Source organism: Camelina sativa, chromosome 9, assembly GCF_030686135.1.
Source record: "Camelina sativa cultivar CO46 ecotype springtype chromosome 9, ASM3068613v1".
Lineage (NCBI taxonomy): Eukaryota > Viridiplantae > Streptophyta > Magnoliopsida > Brassicales > Brassicaceae > Camelina > Camelina sativa.
In genome coordinates this window covers 7052520-7076801 of record NC_141888.1, presented here as the reverse complement: position 1 = coordinate 7076801, position 24282 = coordinate 7052520, and the positions used below count along the sequence as shown (strand labels likewise).

General features: G+C 38.1%; 2 protein-coding genes across 3 annotated transcripts; one reads left to right on the top strand and one right to left on the bottom strand.

Annotated features, from left to right (window-relative positions):
• The first annotated feature begins 9420 nt into the window (after positions 1-9420).
• LOC104710659 (xyloglucan O-acetyltransferase 2-like) lies at positions 9421-11271 on the top strand. Of its 2 annotated transcripts, none has more exons than XM_010427296.3 (3): positions 9421-9698; positions 10076-10356; positions 10434-11271. In XM_010427296.3, the coding sequence occupies exons 1-3, from the start codon at positions 9539-9541 to the stop codon at positions 11196-11198; spliced, it is 1206 nt and encodes a 401-aa protein (XP_010425598.1). In that variant the 5' UTR covers positions 9421-9538; the 3' UTR covers positions 11199-11271. The 2 variants fall into 2 exon arrangements, with proteins under 2 accessions (XP_010425598.1, XP_087320070.1); XM_087463944.1 differs by having other exon boundaries at positions 9438-9703.
• A 993-nt stretch (positions 11272-12264) lies between these two features.
• LOC147937846 (uncharacterized) lies at positions 12265-12906 on the bottom strand. Its single transcript, XM_087465297.1, has one exon. It carries the CDS (start codon positions 12904-12906, stop codon positions 12265-12267), a length of 642 nt encoding a protein of 213 aa, XP_087321423.1.
• Between the last annotated feature and the right edge of the window lie 11376 nt (positions 12907-24282).

Here is a 24282-nt window from a genome sequence, read left to right as displayed (position 1 = left end):
TTAGATCTGTATTATGTAAAAGAGAACAAAACTTGGTAGATTATCTAAAGGATCAGAATATGATGTACAAACGTCCACCCACGAGACGTTTGCAGCGTAACACATACTTGTTTTTTAGTGAATCCGCCGTGTAGAAAAAGAAAAAAGCTTTCTGAAAATTTTCACTTGTAAATTATTTTCCATAATTTGGATTTAGATATTTTCAGTTCAAAAATAGGAGGAAACTAACCTCTCCTAAAGTGCAATATCACTATTTCTTTGTAGTGTTTCTCTCCACCCTCAAATCGGTAAGTTAAAACAAAGATAAAATAATTTTTATGATCATCAAAATTTTGCATATTCGTGATTTTGTGGGGTTATTATGTTAAACTATTTTTGTCTGCTGTTGTTTGGTAAGGAATATTTTAACTTCGGTTTTCTGCTTCTTGTACTTCCCTCTAGGCCTCTATACTTGCATCACCAAGTTTTTTTTAATAAATTTTGTGCATTTCAGCATTTACGCCCAACTAACTTTTTCCAGATATGTCGGGAGTTTCAAACTAGAGAGTAAAAGACTCATAAAATTTCAGCATTTTGCTAAAACAATGAAAACGTAACAATAAATAAATATAATACGCATGCTTAAATCTTACCAATAAACAAAGAGCAATAAAATCGTTAAACAAACGTTTGACCACATACTAATTAAAACGAGCCAGACACTTAAGCATGTGCTAGATACTTTATAAATCGATTAATGGAATTAAATTAAACCAGTAATAATGAAAAAGTAACACCTGTTTTCGGCCCTAGCATTATTCTTTTACAGGCTTTTGTCTGGAAAATTCGGTGTCCACCATCAGACATTTTTTATGGCAAGCGATCACGGATTGTATGGCAACAACATATAATTTGCGACGACGCGGCATGTCATGCGATTTGGAGTGTGGTTGCTGTGGCTTTTCTGAGGAGACAATCAATCATGCCTTATTTTTATGCCCTCCGGCCAGGCAGGTTTGGGCTCTATCCTCTTTCCCAACATCACCGGGCTGTTTCCATTCAGAATCTGTCTATGCAAATATGGATTATTTATTCTGGAGATTTCAGCAGAATCCCTCAGCGGATTTTTATCCCTGGATTCTATGGTACATTTGGAAGGCTAGAAATGACAAAATTTTTAGTAATTTGGATTCCAATCCGTTAGCAATTCTACAGTTGGCGGAGGAGGAAGCTAAACTCTGGATATCGGCACAAGCTGATATAGTTGAGAACCCATCCACGGAGGGCCCTCATCCCACTATCGGTCATGTATTAGGGGTAACGGCTACGGCCAACATACATCGGACCAGCTACCGATGCTTTGTGGATGGATCTTGGAAGATAACGGACCAGTATACAGGCTGAGGATGGTACTGCATTTCCCCGGAAGGGGATTTCCCCACCATGGGTGCGTCTAACCTCCGCCGTAGTTTGTCACCTCTCCATGCAGAAGTGGAAGCTTTAATCTGGGCAATGCGTTGTATGATTGGTGCGGATACTGAGAATGTGGTTTTCTACACAGACTGTTCTGATCTGGTGAAGATGGTGTCTTCGCCGTCCGAGTAGCCTGCCTTCAAGACATATTTGGATGAGATCGAGGCGGACAAGGAAGAATTCCTATCTTTTACACTAGTTCACGTCTCCAGAACGCAGAATGGTAACGCTGACAAGCTAGCACGACGTGCCAGAATAGAGTCACATCTAGTTACCTATGTAAACGTTTTTCCTACCAATTGGCTCGTTTGAGCTGATCTTGTAATCTGTCGGCAAAAAAAAAAAAAAAAAGTAACAAATAAATAATATTCTACTATATTAATTAGGAAGTACAAATATGAAAGTAATCTTAAAATATTAAATTAAACCAGTAATAATGAAAAAGTAACAAATAAATAATATTCTACTATATTAATTAGGAAGTTCAAATATGAAACTAATCTTAAAATATGTAAAAATTTACATTTAATTACCATTATAAAAATTTAATTAAGAATAATTAATTAATTAAATAAATATAATTAATTAAAAACGAAAATAGGAGACACATCAAATAAAATAAATTTTAGGAAAGTAAAAAAAATATATTAGAATCCAAACTAATTCGTACTTAAAAAACAAAAATTAACAGCTAAGATTTTAAAAATCTAACCGAATAAAATCTATATAATTACAAATTTCATCAAAAAAAATTTGCAGCACGGTAAAATTTTTATCAAAAATCTAATCGAATAAAATATGTAACAGTTCTGTTTAATGGCTTAGATTTTAAAAGTTAAGAATAACAAATAAACGATATAGATAGAGTATCTTATCATTTACTTCTTTAAAACAAATAAAATTTGTTAAAATTTTGTTATATCGTACAATCTATTCAATATTCATACCAATAAAGAAACAAATCCATTAAAGAAACAAATTTTGTTTTGGTTGTTACTCCTGTCAATCCACGCAAACAGAACCTTCGTGCTTTAATCAGGCAAATGCCACAGATTTGGGGGTTTGCGGATGAATGTGTGGGACGTATTCTTGAAGGAGGGCGTGTTCCATTCCGTTTCCAATCTGAAGACTCTCTAAACATGGTTTTGCGAAGAGGACTGTGGTCTTTTAACGACTGGATGGTTACCACCCACCGTTAGTACCCTAACATAAGCGAGTCCAATATGAAGATCATACCCTTTTGGGTCCAAATCCAAGGTATCCCAACTCTTTATTTAACAAATGCTATGGCTAGGTGGGTAGGTGATGTTCATATATTTTACCATGTTTTCTCTTAGTTTATTCACATCTTTTGCACCTTTTGCTATCCATTTAGGCCATTATTGTGTAGCTTTAGCACTAATCATGCATTAGAGTTTAGTTGCATTGCATTTGCATCTTTTCATGCATAAACAGATGATTTTGGAGCTTAAGGAGCATGGAAGCAATGCTGAGGAGAAGTGAAGCAATCATGAGGAGAAAGCAAAGGAGTTAAGGCTGAAGAACCAAGGTCCAGAGTCCAACTCGACCGCACACTCGACCAGACACTCGACCGTGTGCTGAGGAGGACTCGACCGAGTGGAGATTGCACGACAGAAGCCAGCTCGACCTGCCACTCGACCGAACACTGGTCGAGTTGACCGAGCCGTTGACTATTTTGTCTTTTAGTGTTTTTAGGGCTTCCACCTCCTCTCCTATATAAAGCCTTGTACCTGCAGCACCAGGGTGTGCAACCTTTTTAGAGAGTCAGAAACCTAGTTTTTTACTTTTTAAGGAATTATTCCCTTTGTCTTTTGATATTTTTAGATTTTGTACCTTTTTTAAGAAAACTCTTAGATTTTTCAATATTGTTGGTTCCATAACTTTCAATATATTAAGAATTTGGGTTTGATTCGTTTTGCAACATTGTAGATCTTGTTCTTATCTTTCATTTGATGCAAGTTTCGAGATTTTTTGGGTTTATGACTTTGATGTTCATCATGAGTTGTTGTGAGTAGTTCTCTAGGATCTTGAGGATGGTTTAGGCTGGATTGATCTTGTGGTTTGTGTGATTTGGTCAAGCTTGATTGTTGTAGATCTCTTCTAGGCTAGATGTTCTTAATGCTGATCCTGAAATGAGAGGTTAGGGTTTGATTTCAAGCATCTTAGCATCACACCAATGTTTAAGAAGCATATATAAGGCTAGATCTAGAGCTTACCATTAGGCTTGCTAAGAGATTAGAGATCTTGTTTGGTTTGAGATGTATTGCTTAATGCCTGCTTGTGTAGATTCTTTACTGTGTGAGAACAAGTCTAGAATTGCATAGGTTTGATTGTTTCTTGCCATGAGAGTGGAAGAAACTTGTCTTAGATTTATATGTCTAGAGATTAGCTCAAAGTTTGATTGAGATTTGTTGACCAAGTTAGATAACCACAATGATTAGTTCAGCCCATGAATCCCTCCTCAAGGCCTTCTTTGTTTATTGATTTTTAAGTCTTAATCCTGTTGCTTGCTTGTTGTTTGATTCGTATTTGCATTGCTCTGTTTTTATTGTGTTGCTCTGTTTCCCGGATTATTCCAGCTCGACCCTGCACTCGACCTACACTCGGTCGAGTGCTTGCTCGAGTTCATCCCCAGAACTCTTGTTTATGATTTGTGATTGTCCTATTTCATTCCTGTTTCATTCCAGTTGCATTCATTTAGTTTTCAGTTCATTACCTGTCTTGCATTAGTTCATCAGTAGTGGTTTCTATTTCTGTTCTAGTATCATTACTGTTGCAATCATTCAGTTTCATTTGCATTTAGTTCTTAGTTCTTGTAGTTTACTTTCTGCATCTTTACATTTTCATCTTAGGATTGTTAGTGACAAGCAATCTTTACATTTTTCGTAACTTAGATTCATATACATATCTTAATTGTTCACAAACACTCATTTAGGATTGATACCTCTTATACAGAAACATCATAAGGGGAATTGAAACACCCATCCATCCATCTATTCATATCTCAACATTGCATACATTCATCATCATCATTCACCCACACATAAAAAAGCTTATTTCAGTAGGGAACAAGATAGGCTATGTCTCTGAGGTCGACTAAGATGAAAATCAAACCCATGTAGGGGCTGTTCGTGTTCGAATATATTGGAACATTGATGACCCTCTGCGTTTCCAAAGGAACATACAGTTTATTGCTGATGAGAATACTATTGTTAAGTTCCAGTATGAACGTTTGAGGAATTTCTGCACCAAATGTGGTTCTCGGAAACACGTTGCAAAGGAGTGTTCTCTCGATTTTGATGACACTGGTTCTGATGGCTCGGATAATGATAGTGATGGAGACGATCACATTGATGGTGACAAAAACATGTCTGAAGCAAACACTCTCCCTTCTATCGACCCGGTAAGTCTCATTCCTGGTCTCCAAATGGCACCACCAGCAACTGCTCCGGGTCAAGGATACGCCTCACAAACGGTGGCAAACCAGGCATTACCAAGTGTTTTTGTAGACACTGATCTAACTGCTGAACGCATCTGCTACCTCAATGCTAAGTACGCCGGACAGGTTGCAGAACACCATGTTCCGAAGAGTCTCCTTGATGATTGCTCTGATGATGCACAAACTGACTTTGTCTTCATGAAACGAAAGAGGGTGCATTTTGAAACTCAGTTCAACAAAGCAGAGGCTGCAGAGGAGTTGATGGTCCTGAATCGACTTCGAAACAAATGTCACCGTACGGACTCGGTGGGTTCATGCTCTGTTAACAAGCGATTCGACGGAGGTGCGGGAGGCCCGGTACCCCAGACATTCCGATATGAGAATCCTCTCCTGGAATTGCCAAGGCATCGGGTCACCTTTAACTGTTTCTCGCTTAAAAAAACTCTGTTTTAGTACTAACTGTGATATCCTCTTTCTTTCTGAAACTCTAAATAACTCTGATATAATAACTAAACTTATGTGTGACTTAGGTTTCTCAAACTGTATTATCCAACCCCCTCATGGTAGGAGTGGTGGTTTGGCTTTGTTTTGGAAGGATTCTCTGAGCTTGTCCTTGATCTCAAAGGATGAGAGACTCATTGATGTATTAGTCCAATGTAATAATATTCTGTTTCATTTATCTTGCTTGTATGGGCATCCCAACCCCACTGAGTGATATGAACTTTGGCAATGGTTTGAACTCTTAGCACCCTCACGCAATGGCTCTTGGTTACTCATTGGCGATTTCAATGAGATTGTTTCTAACAATGAAAAAAGTGGAGCACCTCCTAGAGCTGAATGGACTTTTCGGGATTTTAGACATATGATATCTATATGTGACCTGCAATATGTTCGAACTAGAGGAAATCCCTTCTCATGGGTTGGAGAACGTCACTCACATACGGTCCAATGCTGTCTTGACAAGGCTATGATCAACTCTGCAGGCGCTGCATCTTTTCCTAATGCAGAAGCTATATTTATGGAATATGCAGGCTCGGATCATAAACCAATTTTACTGAATCTAAATGATCGGGTGAGACACAAGAGATGGATTTTCCACTTTGATAAATGTCTACTAGATGAACCTAACTTTCAGGCGGTTGTTCAAGAAGGATGGCTGATTGACAATAACAGTTATGACATACCTATCAGTGAACGCATCAAACACTGCAGACAGAACATGGCGAAGCTAAAGCGGGATGTACAACTAAATTCCAAACAACGCATTACTTCGATTCAAAGTCGTTTAAATTTTGCAATGGAAAGTTTACACCCAGTTTTGCAAAGAACGATTCCACAAGTACAAGATGAGCTTACGAAAGCATACAGAGATGAAGAGAAGTATTGGCAGCAAAAGAGTAGAAATGAGTGGATGACTGCGGGAGATCAAAACACAAGTTATTTTCACGCATGTGCTAAAACAAGATTTGCCAAAAACTATATTTCTTCCATATCTGATGATCAGGGCAATCTTTATCAGGGTGATAAAGAAATTGGGGAACATGCTCAAAGTTTTTTCACCAAGATCTTTACAACTACAAATCATCATGTCTCTCCATCAGTCTTTGCTGATTTTGAAACAAGAGTATCAGAGGAAGCAAACGAGAACTTAACTAAAGTTTTTACTAATGAGGAGATTTAAAAGCCGTATGTTCGATTGGGGATGATCGTGCCCCTGGACCAGACGGTTTAACAGCAAGGTTCTACAAGGCATGTTGGGAAACTGTTGGTCCACATGTTATTAAAGAAGTTCTTACTTTCTTTGACACTTCATTCTTGAAACCAAGCATAAACCACACAAACATTTGCATAATTCCAAAGATTGAAAATCCACAAACATTATCGGATTACCGTCCTATAGCTTTATGCAATGTTCTTTATACAATAGTGTCAAAATGCTCAGTACAACGGCTGAAACAACATCTCAATGACATTATCTCCGATGCACATGCAGCTTTTGTACCGGGAAAAATCATTCAAGATAATGTAATGATAGCACACGAAGTCATGCATTCCTTAAAAGTCAGGAAACAAGTTTCACAGAATTACATGGCTGTGAAGAAGGATGTTAGTAAAGCTTACGATCGCGTTGAATGGAATTTTCTAGAAACAACTTTGAAACTTTTTGGCTTCTGTGACAAATGGATAAAGTGGATTATGTCGGTGGTGACATCAGTAAATTACTCTATTTTGATTAATGGGGCTCCTTATGGACACTTCCAACCAACAAGAGGAATAAGGCAAGGAGACCCTTTGTCACCTTACCTATTCATTCTCTGCTCTGACATTCTTAGCCACTTAATCTCCTGAAGTGAACGAGAAGGACTACTGCAAGGTATTAGAATTGGAAATGATGCTCCAAGTATCACGCATTTACAGTTTGCGGACGGCTGCTTATTCTTATGTCGTGCAAATAACAAAAATAGCCAAGCTTTGAAAGATATTTTTGACATTTACGAATACTACTCGGGCCAAAAGATTAACACCTCCAAATCAATGATCACTTTTGGTAGTCGAGTCTTTGCAAACACTCAAACTAGACTGAAGTCAATCTTAGATATCTCTAATCATGGTGGAGGAGGCAAATATCTAGGTCTCCCGGAACAATTTGGCCATAAAAAGAAAGAAATGTTCAAATATATAGTAGACAGAGTTCAACAACGCACCTCGGGGTGGACTGCAAAAAAAACTATCTCCTGTGGGTAAAGAGGTTATGTTAAATTCAGTGGCTCTCTCTATGCCGGTCTACGCTATGAGTTGCTTCAAGTTGCCAATAGGAATAACTACAGAAATAGAATCTCTTCTAATGCAATTTTGGTGGGAAAAGAATTCAAATCAACGAAGTATTCCCTGGATTGTCTGGAAAAAATTACAAACACCAAAGAAAGAAGGGGGTTTGGGTTTCAGGGATTTAGCAAAATTTAATGATGCTCTCTTGGCCAAGCAGGCATGGCGTTTAATCCAATATCCTAACTCTCTCTTTGCACGAATCATGAAGCATAGATACTATAGAGAAGAGTCCATACTAGATGCGAAAGCATGAAAAAATCAGTCATATGGTTGGTCCTCCATTCTAATTGGACTAGAACTACTAAAAATAGGATCACGTTACATTGTGGGTGATGGTAAAACGATACATCTAAGAGTAGATAACTTTCTCGACACTCATCCTCCGAGGCCTGTTCAAACCAGAATACCACAACCAGATATGCTACTAGAGAATGTAATTTCCAACGATAGAGGGTTTAGATCATGGGACACACACCAATTATCATCATTGGTCGACCAGACAGAGGAGGTTCTAATCAAAAACATTTATCTTTCTCAAGAAGAACAACCTGACAAACTTATTGCTATGCAGCAAGTCTGGATAAGGGGATATCAAACGATGAATTTTGAAGGAGATTGTGAAGTCTTGATCAAATTGGTTAACAGACAAATCTCGAATGTTTCTTTATTAAATCTCCTGAATGACATAAGATCTTGGTCTTCTAAATTCCATCAAATTTCATTTGAATTCACTAGGAGAGAAAGTAATAGAGTGGCACATGTTTTAGCTAAATTTGGCTGTACTGATAATCAATATTACTCTAATTCTGTTTTTGTGCCAAATTGGCTGTTTCAAACTCTCTGTAATAATTTTCCTTAATCAATATATATATCATTTGTGGGAAAAAAAGAAAAAAATCCATTAAATATCATTTTGCAAAAAGAAGGTAAGGCTGTTCTGAAAATTACCTTATACAATTTGGCTATTCGTTATGAAAATGCTCTTGGAATTATGTACTCATTTTCAAATTTAAATAGCCTATGAAAGGCCTCATTTAATTTTATTTTTTTTGGTTCAACAACTACTTTCATTCACCAATCATGTTACACTCATTTCATTTCAACCAAATCAAAAATACATAACATTCACTTCTATAGACTTGGACCAAATGTAATGGGTCAATCTAGTATCACCCTGAATCACTAGGCGAATTCAATACTATCTAACCGAGAAACATTATATTTTTTAACCACAACAAAATAAATAACACACCACCCTAAATCACCCTAAATCATTATGCCTCATTTGTCATACCTATTAAAGGCCTTTTTGTTTTTTGAAATTTTTTTCAATTCAAGTTTAGAAAACCGATAAAATCATTTTGTTTAGTAACTTTAAAAGTTGTGAAAAAGGAGAATCAAGAAAGATTATGGTAAAAGACGCGTTACACATTGAATTAAAAAAATACACAAAAAGCGGCAACAAAATTTCCACAAAGAGGAAAGAAAGAGATTCCGCCGTGAAGTGTGGTTTCGATTTACCAAAAACATAAAATAGACTCACCATTCCACAATTCACATGCAAACTCACACCATCTCTACTCACGCCACGTATATTCATCGGACGGCTACCGTTACATCATCATTGACAAAACAAACAAAATATACAAAAATAATCGCCATTAATTATAACTATCCAAATTTAAAGTTCAAGAAAGCGTAATAAAAAAAAAAAAAAAAAAGTCTCTACGCGTATTTGTTTTGTGTATATATAAGCTTATTCGTGGGTATGTTTCTAGGGATGAACGACATGCAACGATGAAATCAGAGAGATGGATGATGATGAACATTGGTCGATTAACACCATTGTTCTTGTCTTCGTTTTGTATAACTCTCTTCTTCACCGGTTTTTTCGTTTATCAGAATCCTTTTCAATCCATCTCCGATCAAAATGTTCTTTCTCTTCTACCTCAAATCGGTAAGGTAAAAACCAAAGATAACATAATTCTTTTTTTTTTGTCAAACAAGATAACATAATTCTATAATCTTCAAAATCTTGCATTTTCGTGATTTTGTGGGATTACTCTGTTTACAAACTATACCTTTTTTTGTTTAATTTTAATTTTTTTTTTCTGTTCTTGAGATTTTGTAAAATGTAATCACAATATGATTGACAATTTTTTTTCTCAAAAAATTTCATGTTGGGGTTTTATGTATTAGTTATGTAACCTTAGAAAACTTACATTATTATGTTTAACTATTCCCTTCTTTTATTTTGTGTTCGTGAGAGATTGTCTGAAAATTGTATTGATTTGTTTGTCTTTTGTTGTTGTTGTTGTGGTTTTGGTTGATTAGATCCTGAATGTGATTTGTTCAAGGGACATTGGATTCCTGACAAAAGAGGAGTTTTATACACGAACTCAACTTGTTCTACAATTCCTGACTCAAAGAACTGCATAAAACAAGGGAGACCAGACAGAGATTTTTTGTTCTGGAGATGGAAACCCGATGGTTGCGATCTTCCGAGGTTTAATCCGAAGGCGTTTCTCAGTATGGTTCGAGGGAAGAAGATGAGTTTTGTTGGTGATTCTGTAGCTAGGAACCACATGGAATCACTTCTTTGCTTATTGTCAATGGTAATTAACGCGTTGCTTTGTTTACAAGGAAGAATAAATTGCTTTTGCTTAAGCTTTTTGTGTGTTTGCTTGTACAGGAAGAAACTCCTAAGGACATCTACAAGGATGCAGACGACAGAAACAGGATTTGGTACTTTCCAAATCACGATTTCACTCTTTCCACCTCTTGGACTAAGTTTCTTGTGGCGGAACGAGAGAGGAGAGATGGTAACAATACGGGAACTGGATTGTTTGATATTGATATTGACGTGATCGACCAAGGGTGGTTTAAGGGTTTGCCAAATACAGACATTGCTATTGTTTCCGCTGCTCATTGGTTTTTTAGACCGATATTTGTACACAGAGGAGATGAGACACTTGGTTGCATTTACTGTAACTTACCAAACATGACCCAGATTAGCCCGGAAGAAGGGTTTAAGCTTGTATACTCAGCTGTCCTTAAGCACATCGATGAGTGTGAAAAGTGTAAGGATGATTTGGTGACAGTACTGAGGACTATTTCACCAGCTCATTTCGAGAATGGGACTTGGGATACCGGAGGAACTTGCAGCAGGACGAGTCCTTTTGGAGAAAACCGAATTGACGTGCAGAGCAATGAGATGAAGATCAGGAAATCTCAAATTGAACAGCTTGAAGTCATAACAAAACGAGACAACAAAGCAAAGAAGTTTGCGGTTTTGGATGTGACGAGGGTTATGCTGATGAGACCCGATGGACATCCGAATGGTTACTGGGGAAATAAATGGATGAAAGGTTACAATGATTGTGTCCATTGGTGTTTGCCTGGTCCAATCGATTCGTGGAGCGAGTTTCTAATGGCGATCATTAGACAGTTAAGATGATGATTTGTAAATATAAACAATTCTTTTACCTTTATTCTCAATAAGCATAATACTCATATGATTTTTTATCAAAGATACACAAAACTTTCATTTACCTCTTATGGTTGCTCACAGTCTTCAGATAGCCAGTACGGTTACATGTATTCACCGAGTATATCGTATTGAATCCTGCAAGGTATTAACTTAAAAAATGGCTTCGAGCAATTCATGGTCATGCAATAACCATGTAACACAAATGAAGAATCCCCAATAAATAACATAAATCTGGTCGAACTTAACTCTACACTGCAGTATATTTAAGCATGTGGGTAGCGAGAAGTATGCATCAAACTGCATTAACATAAACAATGACCATAAGTACACTGCTTCTACACTATTCCATCAACACCAAGATCTTAAAGATCAAATCTTTCACAGAGTCTCAGGATGGGTGACCTTCTGGAAAGTGACTATCGGAACTGTGCGAGTGAGGACAAAACACAGGGAAAGATCATGTGATGATATGTAGGGACGGTAACAAGTCTTTAAAACCTCCCGGTCGTAGCAAACCCGCCGTCAGATATGGATGCACTCACAGACCTAGTGAGAAGACATGAAGCCCATTAAAAAGATGGGCCCATGGACTGAGAGGTAGCGGTCGGGGCGTTACACTAATGCAGATGATCGATGTCACAACCTGCCTCTGTAGCCTGTTCTAGGCTTATGATGTTGCTCTTTAACTTTGGTATAAAGTATACGTCTAATATTACTCTTGGCTTCTCATACAAATCAATAAAGGCAATTGTACATTTTCCTTTCCGAGTAATCGATTGATCAAGTGTGTCAAAGTATCTCTGATCTCCAGTTATATGATTGCTTGCACCGTTGTCGAGATACCAGACATCGTTCCCATCTATGTTGGCTTCAAACTTATTGGGTCTGTGACGACTTCATGCATCATGAGGTGATCAAATTCTTCTGTATCCTTATGCTCACTTTCTTTTGCTTCTACTATACCAAGTTTAAGTATACAATCTGGACATTGTGAAGCAAAGTGACTTACTTTGTCACACCTAAAGCAGACAACCTATGATGGATCCCTCCAAGTATTACGACCACGTCCCCGTCCTCTGAAGTTTCTTCCACCACGTCCTCTTCCCCTATAGTCTCCACTGTAGTCTCGAGTTTGTGACTCAGTATTTGCATACATGAGTTTGCTTTGATCCTCTTGAGTATCTTCTTCTTCAGAGATGTGTTCCTCATAGGCTTTTAACCTACCAACAATATCTTCGAAGCTTACAGTATTGAGATCTAATACTTGCTCGAGAGAAGCAACCATATGTATGAACTTCTTTCTTGGAAGACTCTTCAAAAATTTCTTAACAAGTTTTGATTCCTCCATGGTTTCTCCAAGGGCGGCTGTTTTTGAGGAGATTGCAGAAAGTTTTTCAGCAAAATCATCAATATTCTCTGATTCCTTCATCTTGAGTCTGTCGAATTCAGCCATTAAAGTTTGTAACCTAGCCTTTTTGACCCTCTTAGCTCCTACATGTCGAGTTTGAATTGTTTCCCAGACCTTATTTGCTATGCCTAAACCTCCGACTTGTAGTATAAGTGCTTCTGGTATAGATTGCAGAATCAACGCTATGGCCAGGTTATTTTTATCGCTATCGGTCGACTCTGTTTCGATCACCTCCCAGACCTTGTTAACTTTGAGCACAAAGCTCATCTTTATGGCCCAAACGGTATAGTTAGTTGTGGTCAGCATAGGACATGATATTGAGGACGATGACGATGTTGTTCCTTCTTTAGGTTTGTGACTGCGATCTGCTTGTCTTTGTTATCTAAACTCCCGTCGTCTGTCTTCTTTCTCTTTTCACAGATTCCTGATCTTCTTGCTCTGATACCAAATATATAATCACAAGATTTTAGTTTGAAAGAAGAAAAATAAACAAAAAACTTGCTCTCTTTATTTAATCTTTAGGAAAATAACTCAAAACCTAAGGCTCTCCCAATCTCTCAAACTACAATCTCTCTTGTAAAACTTATATGTTCTGCAACACAATTGCATCCATATTTATAACACCAAAAAAACCTCTTAGTCCTAATCCTATTTTGAAATATATGTTTAGATAACTCCTAAACAACTTCAAATCCTTATCCCTCAAGAAACTTAATTCCAAATAGGTTTAGAAAGCCGGACCAATGAAATTGGGGGCCTAATACGAATTTTGAAATTTTTTTTTTATAATTTTCATAATATCCTTTTTTTTTAAATCTCTTGAAACCAAATTATTTTTTTTAAAACATAATAGTGTGATTTCTTTTTTAAAAATAATAACAACTTAAATATTTTTAAAAATAATTGTTTTAAACTTTAAATTTTTTGTTAGAAATTTATTCATCAAACTTTATTTTAATGTTACATCTCTATATTTTTTTGCTGAATTTATACACATATAATGAACCCAAAAAAAAAGTGGGGCCCTTTAAAACTGGGGGCCCCATTCAAATGTTTCAAAAAACTATGCTCAAGTCCGGCTTAAGGATAATTTCAAGCTCTTTTCAAGCTTAATCCAACAGAGAGAAGCCTTAGATCATGGCCATTGCACATCCTCAAATGAGTGTCTATATCTTTTAATAATATTAAAAATAATATTAATCTCTTTACATCCTTGTTTTTAAATTTTGCTCTTCCATTGTCATCTTTGGGTGTCTAATGTTTTTTTATTAAAAATGTGTTTAAAGTATATTTTTATAATGTTATAAATATATCACCAAATATGTCACCAACACAAAAAGGAATATGTAAGCAAAACATGCTGCCAAAGAAAGCAATTTGGTATGAAGATTGCAGACATTTTGACATTATCCATTTATATAGCAAGGAATCACGCCATACACTGTTTAAGTGAAAAATCGGGATGACAAGGGTAGCATTGAGTAGTCCAGATACAGCAACTGCATCACATATCTGAAATCAAGACGATATATTCACACAGCTCTCTAAATTAACAAAACAACACACAAGCATACACAAATATCCCAATTTAAAAGCCATGGAGAGTAAAAACATTATGACAAGCGTTGTTGATTCAATCCACCATTAGCTTCAATTATGAAGTAACCATTAGAATTTGATATGATCGTGCCAAGCACGGAGCCAGAGGCTGCAGAGAAATCGGAGATGGTGGGAAGGATCACTCGTTCAAGAGCTAAGGAGATGGCCAAGGAAGCTCACTCACTCATAGTTGACGGGTCATTCAACCTACCAAGGATCCAAGTCTTCAACATATCCACCATGAAGACTTCACCCGGTAATGATAACTAGATAACTTAGGTGTGAAGTTTGTACTCTTTTTCCCATAGCTGAGTTTTGTCCCAATGGGTTTTCTCAGTATGGTTTTTAATGAGGCAAATGGATCACTACGTCGAGTTATCTCGAAGTCATTACCAATGGGGAATAATGTACTTCTGTACTAATACAAGTGACTTCTGTACTACTACAGGTCACCTAGACGTTTCGCTGTTTTCTTATTTCCTTTAAACATCTTGTTGTTTTATTTTGAACTTCCTGTTGTTTGAGTGTCGAGCCTTAGGGTTAATTATAAAACCCTATAGCTACGCCTCTTTGTTCTTTAGCGAAGAAGTTTTATGTAACAACACTATTGTTGAATCTTTCTTCTCTCAATTCGAATCCTTGAATGCGTTCTTGATTCTAAGTTTCTATACATTTTGTGAATCAGAAACTCTTCACTTTGTTTCCAATCCATATAACCATCAGAACAATCCTCACCATCTCACCATTTCTATTTATCATTTCGATCATCGCCATATCCTCCACATTGTCGTTCACGCACCATCATCATTGTACCTCACCACTAGTCACTTGTCTTCAGCCTTTTATCGGAGTTCTATCCTAGGGAGATCGTATTATCTGGCATCAGAGCCAACTCTGTGCCAAAGGCTAAGCGATTCTAAACCCTAAATCTTGTTTGTGTTATTTTGATTTATTTCGTTTGTTTAGTTTTAGGGTTTGTTTAGTTGATCTTTGGTATTTAGATCGAGTTCTGTGAGTTAGGAGTTAGTTTCAGTGTTGTTTTCGAAATTTGATTGCAGTAGGGTCTAATTATTTTGAAGTTTGTTGTTATAGGGTGTGGTATTGATCGATTTTTCTTGTAGTGTTGCTCGACATTAGGTCTTTAGTCGTGTGTCGTTTTTTTTTTAAAATTCAGAGTCTTAGAGTTTATTTTTGTTTCTCTCATTCAAGGAACATTTTACTTCGAGTTCCTTCTTTAATTTGCAGGTACAATGGAGCTTTATCCAGAAGCTATGGAAGCTTTGAACCAAGCCATGTCTAAGCAAATAGCCGAAGCAAACAAGACAATGTCTACTCAGTTTCAGCAACAGATGGAGCAGCTCAGTAACAAGTTTGAGAAGCAGATCAAAGATATAGCTCAAGCAACTAGCGCTTTAGATCAGAGTTCTTCAGACCCGCCTAGCCCTAATGAGCCTCTCCGCTTAGCTAAAGGAAAGGCACACGTGGGAGTCTCTTCCAAACACACACGGATCAGAACAGTTAAGTCACTTACTGGGGGAAGAGAGACTTGTTTCAATCAGAGAAGAAACACTCAAGGTACAGAAAGAGAGCATCGCAGAACTGGCAGAGATCACATACGTCCACGACGAGCTGAACAAGTAGCTGGGCATCGAATATACATTGAGTCAGATAGAGAGTATTCTGAAGAAGAAGAAGTTTCAGATCATAGTCAAGAGACAATGAGGAGAAACAGGAACAGAGATCACGACAGGGAGTATGATCCTTCGGGGCAGCAGCTAAATCATCTCAAGATTCAGTATCCTTCATTCCATGGTACCAACGGTCCAGAGACTTATCTAGACTGGGAAAGGAAGATGGAGTCGAACTTTCAAGTTCAAGGTACTTATGAGTTGAACAAGGTAAAGATAGCCATATCTGAATTTAATGGTTATGCTTTGTTGTGGTGGGAGCAGTTAGGACTTACTAGACATCGACAGAGAGAGCCTGCTATCACTACATGGGAACAGTTAGTCACGCAGATGAGAAAGAAGTTTGTGCCTACACACTACCAGAGAGAGATTCTTAACAAACTGAGGCGTCTCACTCAAGGCACTAAGTCTGTAAGAGACTACTATCAGGAGCTGGAAACGCTTATGATCAGGGTTGATCTGAGAGAAAGTGAAGACATGGTTATGTCTAGGTTTCTTGGAGGTTTGAACAGAGAGATTCAAGACAAGATAGAGCTGCAGAATTATGAAGATGTGCAAGAAATGGTACATAAGGCAGAGCTGATTGAGTCGCAGATCAAGAGAAAGGGAGTGAGGTCAACATTTACGCCTAACATTCCCAAGCCAAGAGAGTTCAGCAAACCCGCCTCCACCAAGGATAACAAACCCGCGACAGCCACAGTCAAAGAGGAAGTTAAGATCGATTTCAAGTCTAAGAGTAGCACCTCTACAAGTCATATCAGGTGTTTCAAATGCCAAGGAATGGGGCATTATTCCAGAGACTGTCCTAACAAGAAGATGTTTATTCTTCAAGAAGGAGGAGAGATTGTGCCTGTAGACAGTTCAGAGAGTGAACCAGCGTCTAGTTTCGGTGAAGAAGGTGAACCAGCAGCCATGGGAGAGATGTTGGTAGCACGCAGAGCTTTAAGTGTTCAGATTCATCCAAATGATAGAGGACAGCGTGAGAACCTCTTTCACACACGGTGTATGGTTCAAGACAAGGTCTGCACCTTGATCGTTGATGGTGGAAGCTGTACTAATGCAGCTAGTGAAGAGATGGTACATAAGCTTAATCTCAAGACCACTTCACATCCAAGACCTTACCAGCTACAGTGGTTGAACAACAAGGGAGCGTTAACAGTTTTGCAGCAAGTGATGGTGAAACTAACAATTGGGAAGTATGAGGATGAGCTGCTATGTGATGTGATTCCAATGAAATCAAGTCATATTCTGTTGGGAAGACCATGGCAGTTCGATAGGAGAGTGTTTCATGATGGCTACACCAACAAGCAATCGTTTGAGTTCAAGGGACGCAAGGTTACTCTTCTACCACTTACACCCAGCGAAATCTACAAGGACCAGCTTCACATGAACCGCAAGGATACAGAGAAAGTGTCTCACAGCCTGTACATCAATCACAGCGAGTTCAACAAGCTATTTGATCCAGAGATGACCACATTCATGCTTGTTTATAAAGAGACACTCACCAGTACCAAGCCAGCAGAAGAGCTTCCACGCGAGATGATAGAGATTATAGAGGAGTACAAGGATGTGTTTCCAGAAGAGATACCTCCAGGCTTGCCTCCAATACGTGCGATAGAGCATCATATGGATTTGGTACTAGGTTCAGCTCTACCGAACAGACCAGCTTACAGAACCAATCCAATAGAAACTAATGAGCTTCAGAAGCAAGTAGAAGAACAAATGAGCAAGGGACACATCAGAGAGAGTCTCAGTCCATGTGCAGTACCAGTTTTGCTTGTACCCAAGAAAGATGGTTCATGGAGGATGTGTGTTGACTGCAGAGCTATTGACAATATCACAGTGAAGTACAGACATCCGATTCCGAGATTAGATGACATGCTGGACGAGTTATGTGGGTCAACAGTCTTCTCAAAGATCGATTTGAAAAGTGGTTATCATCAGATCATAATGAAGGAAGGAGATGAATGGAAAACAGCTTTCAAGACCAAGCAAGGGCTCTACGAATGGCTAGTCATGCCGTTTGGTCTCACCAATGCTCCTAGCACCTTCATGCGTTTAATGAATCATGCTCTCAGACCTTTCATATGCAATTTCGTGGTTGTGTACTTCGACGACATCCTGATCTACAGCAAAGGTCTAGAAGAATACTTAGAACACATCCGCCAAGTTCTAAATGGTCTTCGTTCTCAATCCCTCTTTGCTAATTTTGCTAAATGTTCATTCTGTACTACTGAGGTTGTTTTTCTAGGCTTTGTTGTCAGTGCAGAAGGAGTTAGAGTGGACGATGAGAAGGTCAAGGCTATTAAGGAGTGGCCAACACCCAAAAACGTGGCAGAAGTCAGGAGCACCACTAGCAGGATTCTACAGGCGATTTGTCCAAGACTTCAGTACTATTGCAGCACCACTTACAGAAGTTATCAAGAAGGATGTAGGATTCAGATGGGATGAAGCACAAGAGAAGGCGTTTTCAACTTTAAAAGAGAAGCTTATCACTGCCCCTATTCTCTTACTTCCTGATTTTATGAAAACTTTTGAGATTGAATGTGATGCCTCCGGAGTGGGTATAGGTGCTATTTTGATGCAGGATAGGAAACCAGTAGCTTACTTCAGTGAGAAGCTAGGAGGATCGACATTAAACTATCCTACATATAACAAGGAGCTGTACACCTTAGTTCGGGCTCTTCAAACATGGCAGCATTACCTATGGCCCAAGGAGTTTGTTATTCACACTGATCATGAGTCCCTGAAGCATATCAAAGGACAACAGAAGCTCAACAAGAGACATGCCAGATGGATGGAGTTCATTGAGACTTTTCCCTACACGATTAAGTACAAGAAAGGTAAGGGTAATGTAGTCGCAGATGCATTATCCAGGAGGTACACTCTCGTTTCTACATTGTCTTCTAAGCTAGAAGGTTTTGCTGAGATAGTAGAACTTTATGAGACTGACATCGATTTTGCTGAGAGCTAAGGCAAATGCCATAAGTTTGCTTTTGAAAACTATTATAGGCAGGATGGATATCTGTTCTTTAAGGGTCGATTGTGCATACCAAGAGGATCCATGAGAGAGCTGCTGATCAGAGAAGCTCACGGAGGTGGACTAGCTGGACATTTTGGAGTGTCAAAGACTCTACTTGGACTGCAAGAACACTTCTATTGGTTTGTTCTAGGTGCCATATCTGCAAAATGGCGAAGGGTAAGGTACAGCCCCACGGCTTGTACACTCCTCTACCTATTCCTACTCAACCTTGGACTCATATTTCTATGGATTTTGTTCTTGGCTTACCTCGAACCAGAAATGGTAGAGATTCGATTTTTGTTGTGGTTGACAGGTTTAGTAAGATGGCTCACTTCATTGCAAGTCACAAGACGGACGATGATGTTATTGTAGCTAACTTGTTTTTCAGGGAAGTAGTACGTCTACATGGAATGCCTCAAGTAATTGTCTCAGACCAAGATATAAAGTTTCTAGGACACTTCTGGAGGACGTTATGGGCTAAGCTAGGAACCAAGCTATCATTCTCAACCACATGTCACCCGTAAACAGATGGGCAAACCGAAGTGGTGAACATGACGCTATCTACACTCCTCAGGACCTTAGTGAGAAGCAATCTCAAGTCATGGGAAGAATGTCTACCACATGTTGAGTTTGCATATAATCACGCTAAGCATTCTGCTACTCTATTCTCTCCTTTTGAAATTGTTTATGGTTTTAATCCACAATCACCTCTAGACTTGATTCCTTTACCTTTAAGTATGAAGTGTAGCTTCGATGGCAAAGAAAAGGCTGAACAGGTGAGGAGGATACATGCTAAGGCTAAGGAGAACATAGAGAAAAGGACCAAGCAATACGAGAAGCATGCGAACAAGGGCAGAAAGGAGCTCGTTTTCCAAGAAGGAGACTTAGTGTGGATTCACTTACGCAAGGATAGGTTCCCAGAAGAGAGGAAGAGCAACCTTCTACCACGAGCTGATTGTCCATTTGAAGTCATCAAGAGGATTAATGATAATGCATACCAGATTGATCTTCAAGGTAAGTATACCATATCATCAACATTCAATGTTTCTGACTTGCTTCCTTGCTATGCAGATTCCGATTTGAGGACAAATCCTTTTGAAGAGGGGGAGGATGATATGATCGTCGCAAGCACGGAGCCAGAGGCTGCAGAGAAACCGGAGATGGTGGGAAGGATCACTCGTTCAAGACCTAAGGAGATGGCCAAAGAAGCTCACTCACTCATAGTTCACGGGTCATTCAACCTACCAAGGATCCAAGTCTTCAACATATCCACCATGAAGACTTCACCCGGTAATGATAACTAGATAACTTAGGTGTGAAGTTTGTACTCTTTTTCCCATAGCTGAGTTTTGTCCCAATGGGTTTTCTCAGTATGGTTTTTAATGAGGTAAATGGATCACTACGTCGAGTTATCTAGAAGTCATTACCAATGGGGAATAATGTACTTCTGTACTAATACAAGTGACTTCTGTACTACTACAGGTCACCTAGACGTTTCGCTGTTTTCTTATTTCCTTTAAACATCTTGTTGTTTTATTTTGAACTTCCTGTTGTTTGAGTGTCGAGCCTTAGGGTTAATTATAAAACCCTATAGCTACGCCTCTTTGTTCTTTAGCGAAGAAGTTTTATGTAACAACACTATTGTTGAATCTTTCTTCTCTCAATTCGAATCCTTGAATGCGTTCTTGATTCTAAGTTTCTATACATTTTGTGAATCAGAAACTCTTCACTTTGTTTCCAATCCATATAACCATCAGAACAATCCTCACCATCTCACCATTGCTATTTATCATTTTGATCATCGCCATATCCTCCACATTGTCGTTCACGCACCATCATCATCGTACCTCACCACTAGTCACTTGTCTTCAGCCTTTTATCGGAGTTTTATCCTACGGAGATCATATTAGAATTTGATACTGCAGCAGACATGGCCAAACTTCCCTCTACCAAGAGGCTTCCCAACATCGAAATTGCGTGTAGTCCATCTCTTTTGTGCAGCCTCTAATGCCTCCTGACACAATAATCACAAAGATACAATCCAATTCAACTCTCAGAAAACACTTTAACAATCATAAGAAACCAATCTGTATTGTATCACATCTCCAAATTGTAACCAAGTTTTCACAACTCAACAGCATAGTAAACAAATAGTACCTTCCTCATTAGCGCTTCAGCTTCATCCACTTTGCCCTCTTCACCAAGTGCTTCCACTTGTTCCAAAAGGTTCTTAACATTTTCCTCCAAAACAGACAATTGTTCAGATAGAGACGGTGGTGGAGGCGGCTCAACCTCTTGTGCAAGACGTTCACCTCCACGCCTGACCTTCCTATCAAGATCATTCACCTGTAACCAATTCCAATCTTAGTGTACAGAAGACTCGATTCTTACGGAAGAAAAAAGAACAAGGGACAACAATGAAGCTAAGAAAGTAACACGAAGAAAAAGCATATCATACAAAGCAACAATGGAGTTGTTAACAAATAGTGACTAACCAAGATCGCTTCGAGTGTTAACGAAGAGGTCATGAGGACAAAATCGAACCATATAGAATGCACAGACCTCTCTATCATCCCATTTAACCTCCTTGAACCCTCTTCTCTCTTCGTCGGTCAGATTACGAGCTGCAAGCAAAATCAAGAGCAAAATCGTTTCTTCTGTTAGCTATATTAAACAAAAAATCACCAAATTCTTCACTTGGAAACCATAGATTAAAAGCTTTGGAGAGCTCAATTTCGGGGATAAAAACTGAAATTAGATATTTTGCTCTTCGATTATAATTCATTCACCTGCTCCCATAAGTTCGTCTAACAGAGCTCGCTGAGCATCCATGGTGGGCTACGAAGAAATCAAACTGAATCAAATTTGAAGAGAGAAGAGGCAATTGCAGAATCAAATTTGGAGGATGATGGAGGAGGAGGAGTGATGATTAAACAGAAAAGATCGAAATGGACATAAACATGCAAGATAGCCACAAAACAACACTAATTCCACAACCATGAATTGAAATTTCTCAAAATCTCCGAAACAATTTCTTTCTCAAATTAAACAGAAAATATCGAAATTCAAACGAAACAAAGAATATTTCAGAAAAAATCAACCAACCCAATCGCTAATCCCAACAAGAAAGCAACACGAGAGATCTCTTTCTCGACTGTATTCATCAACCGACTCCGATCACGTCTCAGCAGGAAGAAGAAGACGACGAGGCAAGATCATTGTTTTGATTTCTTGTTTCATTCTTTTGATTGTATCGAAAGAGAGAGAGAAGCGAAGGAAAGGAAGAAAATATTAAAAAAAACAAAAAAAAAAATGTAACCAATAAATTAATGACACGTGTCGTGTCTCAGAGGATCAAAAATAATCGGGACAGAGATCTGTGTCTCAGATATATTGAGATTAAAACTTTATTTTTTTTATTATATTAGTAAACAAATAAAAGGCATACCCATAGTATGTACAATGGGATTGCTCTTATAAAACTCTAGCAGAGTTCTTTATAGAATATAGTGTTCGTTCCTCTTTGAGACCAAATGGTAGATTAAGACAAAAAAAAAATAATTGAATTTCGGTGGACCTTCTTCCTATCATTTGGTCTCTCCATGTTGTACTTATACGTGAAATGAGAATTTATATCATTTATATTTGCCCATGCGTATTGGACCTTCCCAAGCATGGTACTTTTTTCCTCTAAGAGCATGTGCAACGGCGTTATTTTGGGCCATCCTTCGTTTTTTTCTGATTTTAATTTAATTCAAAAAGGCCCAATATCGAAAAAACGCTTCTTATTTTGGGACGTTTTTCGTCCATCGACTTTGCCACGTGTTCTATTCTGATTGGGTGTAGAATTTCTCTAAGGTTAAAAGAAAAAAATTTCGAGAGACAAAATTTCTTCCTTCTTTCTTTTCTCTCGACGGCGACGACAAACGCGATACACATCCTCGACGATTTCACAAAGCCGTTCCGCACTTAACCCTAAATTTGTTCATCATTGATCGATTCTACTGCAAAAAGGTACATCTTTTTCACTTCCTTCTCCGCACTTAACCCTAAATTTACTTGCTTTTTGTTTCCTGGGTCGTCTCTCGTTGCAATTCGTATACATCTTGCTTCAATTGATACTCTAGTTTGCTAAACCTGGCGCCATCATTGTCCGTCAACGTGGCACTAAGGTAACAACACTTGAGAACTTCTAGTTTCTGATTCGCTTCTAATTTCACCGTAGCTCTGCTCTCAAGCTCTGGTTTAAGATTTTGTTTCTCGAATTTTTCTGGGTTTTGTTTGTGTTGAGGATGGAATTGTTTCGTTTGAGGAGATTGATTCGTGAATTGATGTTCCAAAATCAAAATTTTCAGAATTTAGAAGAAGCTCTTGACCTCTTATTTCAGATTCTGTTAGTTCTAGGTTATGCTTATGTAATATAGGATGAAACAAATTTGATTGAGAAGATTGATTCATGGATGCTTTTAGAGGCTCTGTAGCTCTTATCCAGGTTGTGCTTGTCTTCAGGATGGAAACAATTTGTTTGAGGAGATTGATTTTATAAATGATGTTCTAAAAGACCAATTTGAAATATAGAAGCTCTTGTGCTCTTGTTTTGGATTGCATTCTCTATTGTTAGCTGTAGGTTATGTTTGTGTCTAGGATGATAACTTTATTTTGTTTGAGAAGATACGAGAATCTTGTTTATGGAGAAAGAGGAAGACTTGTTATTGCTAATGTAGTTTGATCTTTTAAGTTTTTGTTTGACATTGGTTATGTTCATGTTAAGTTGTGATTGAGAGATGCATTGTTTTTGCAGAATCAAATCTACAAACTTTTCCTCCATCTGCCACTCAGGGCAAGATCTCTGTGTATGTGAATACTTTTCGAGTTGTAGTTGGTTAAGGAATTTGGTTTCTTCAGTATTGGATTTTGCACTTTTGGTGTATATGAGCTTGTAGATTTGTATTACTGCTTCTTTGATACTGTATGAGTTTGGTACAGCGTTTCTAAGGAAATTTCAAGGTTTTTATGAAGATTTTGTATTACTGCTTCTTAGGGATTTACTTGTTCATTTGTAGATGAAGGATTTTTGTGTATCTTTATGGTCCTTAATTCCGGTTTTATTTTTGTAGGTTTGATAATATCACTTTTGTAAGAAGCAAGGAATCTGCTAGCAAGCAGAATTCTACTCAGGCTACTGCGGGATTGGTTGAAGCGATAGTGTTTGAAGGGAAGCAGCAAGATAGAGTTGGTGGTTCTTTTTTCAAAACTGAGGACATGTGCTGTACGCCAAAACTTGCAGATGCTGGTTCCTGCAATCTTGGAGAAGTTATGAGAAGTAAAGATGTC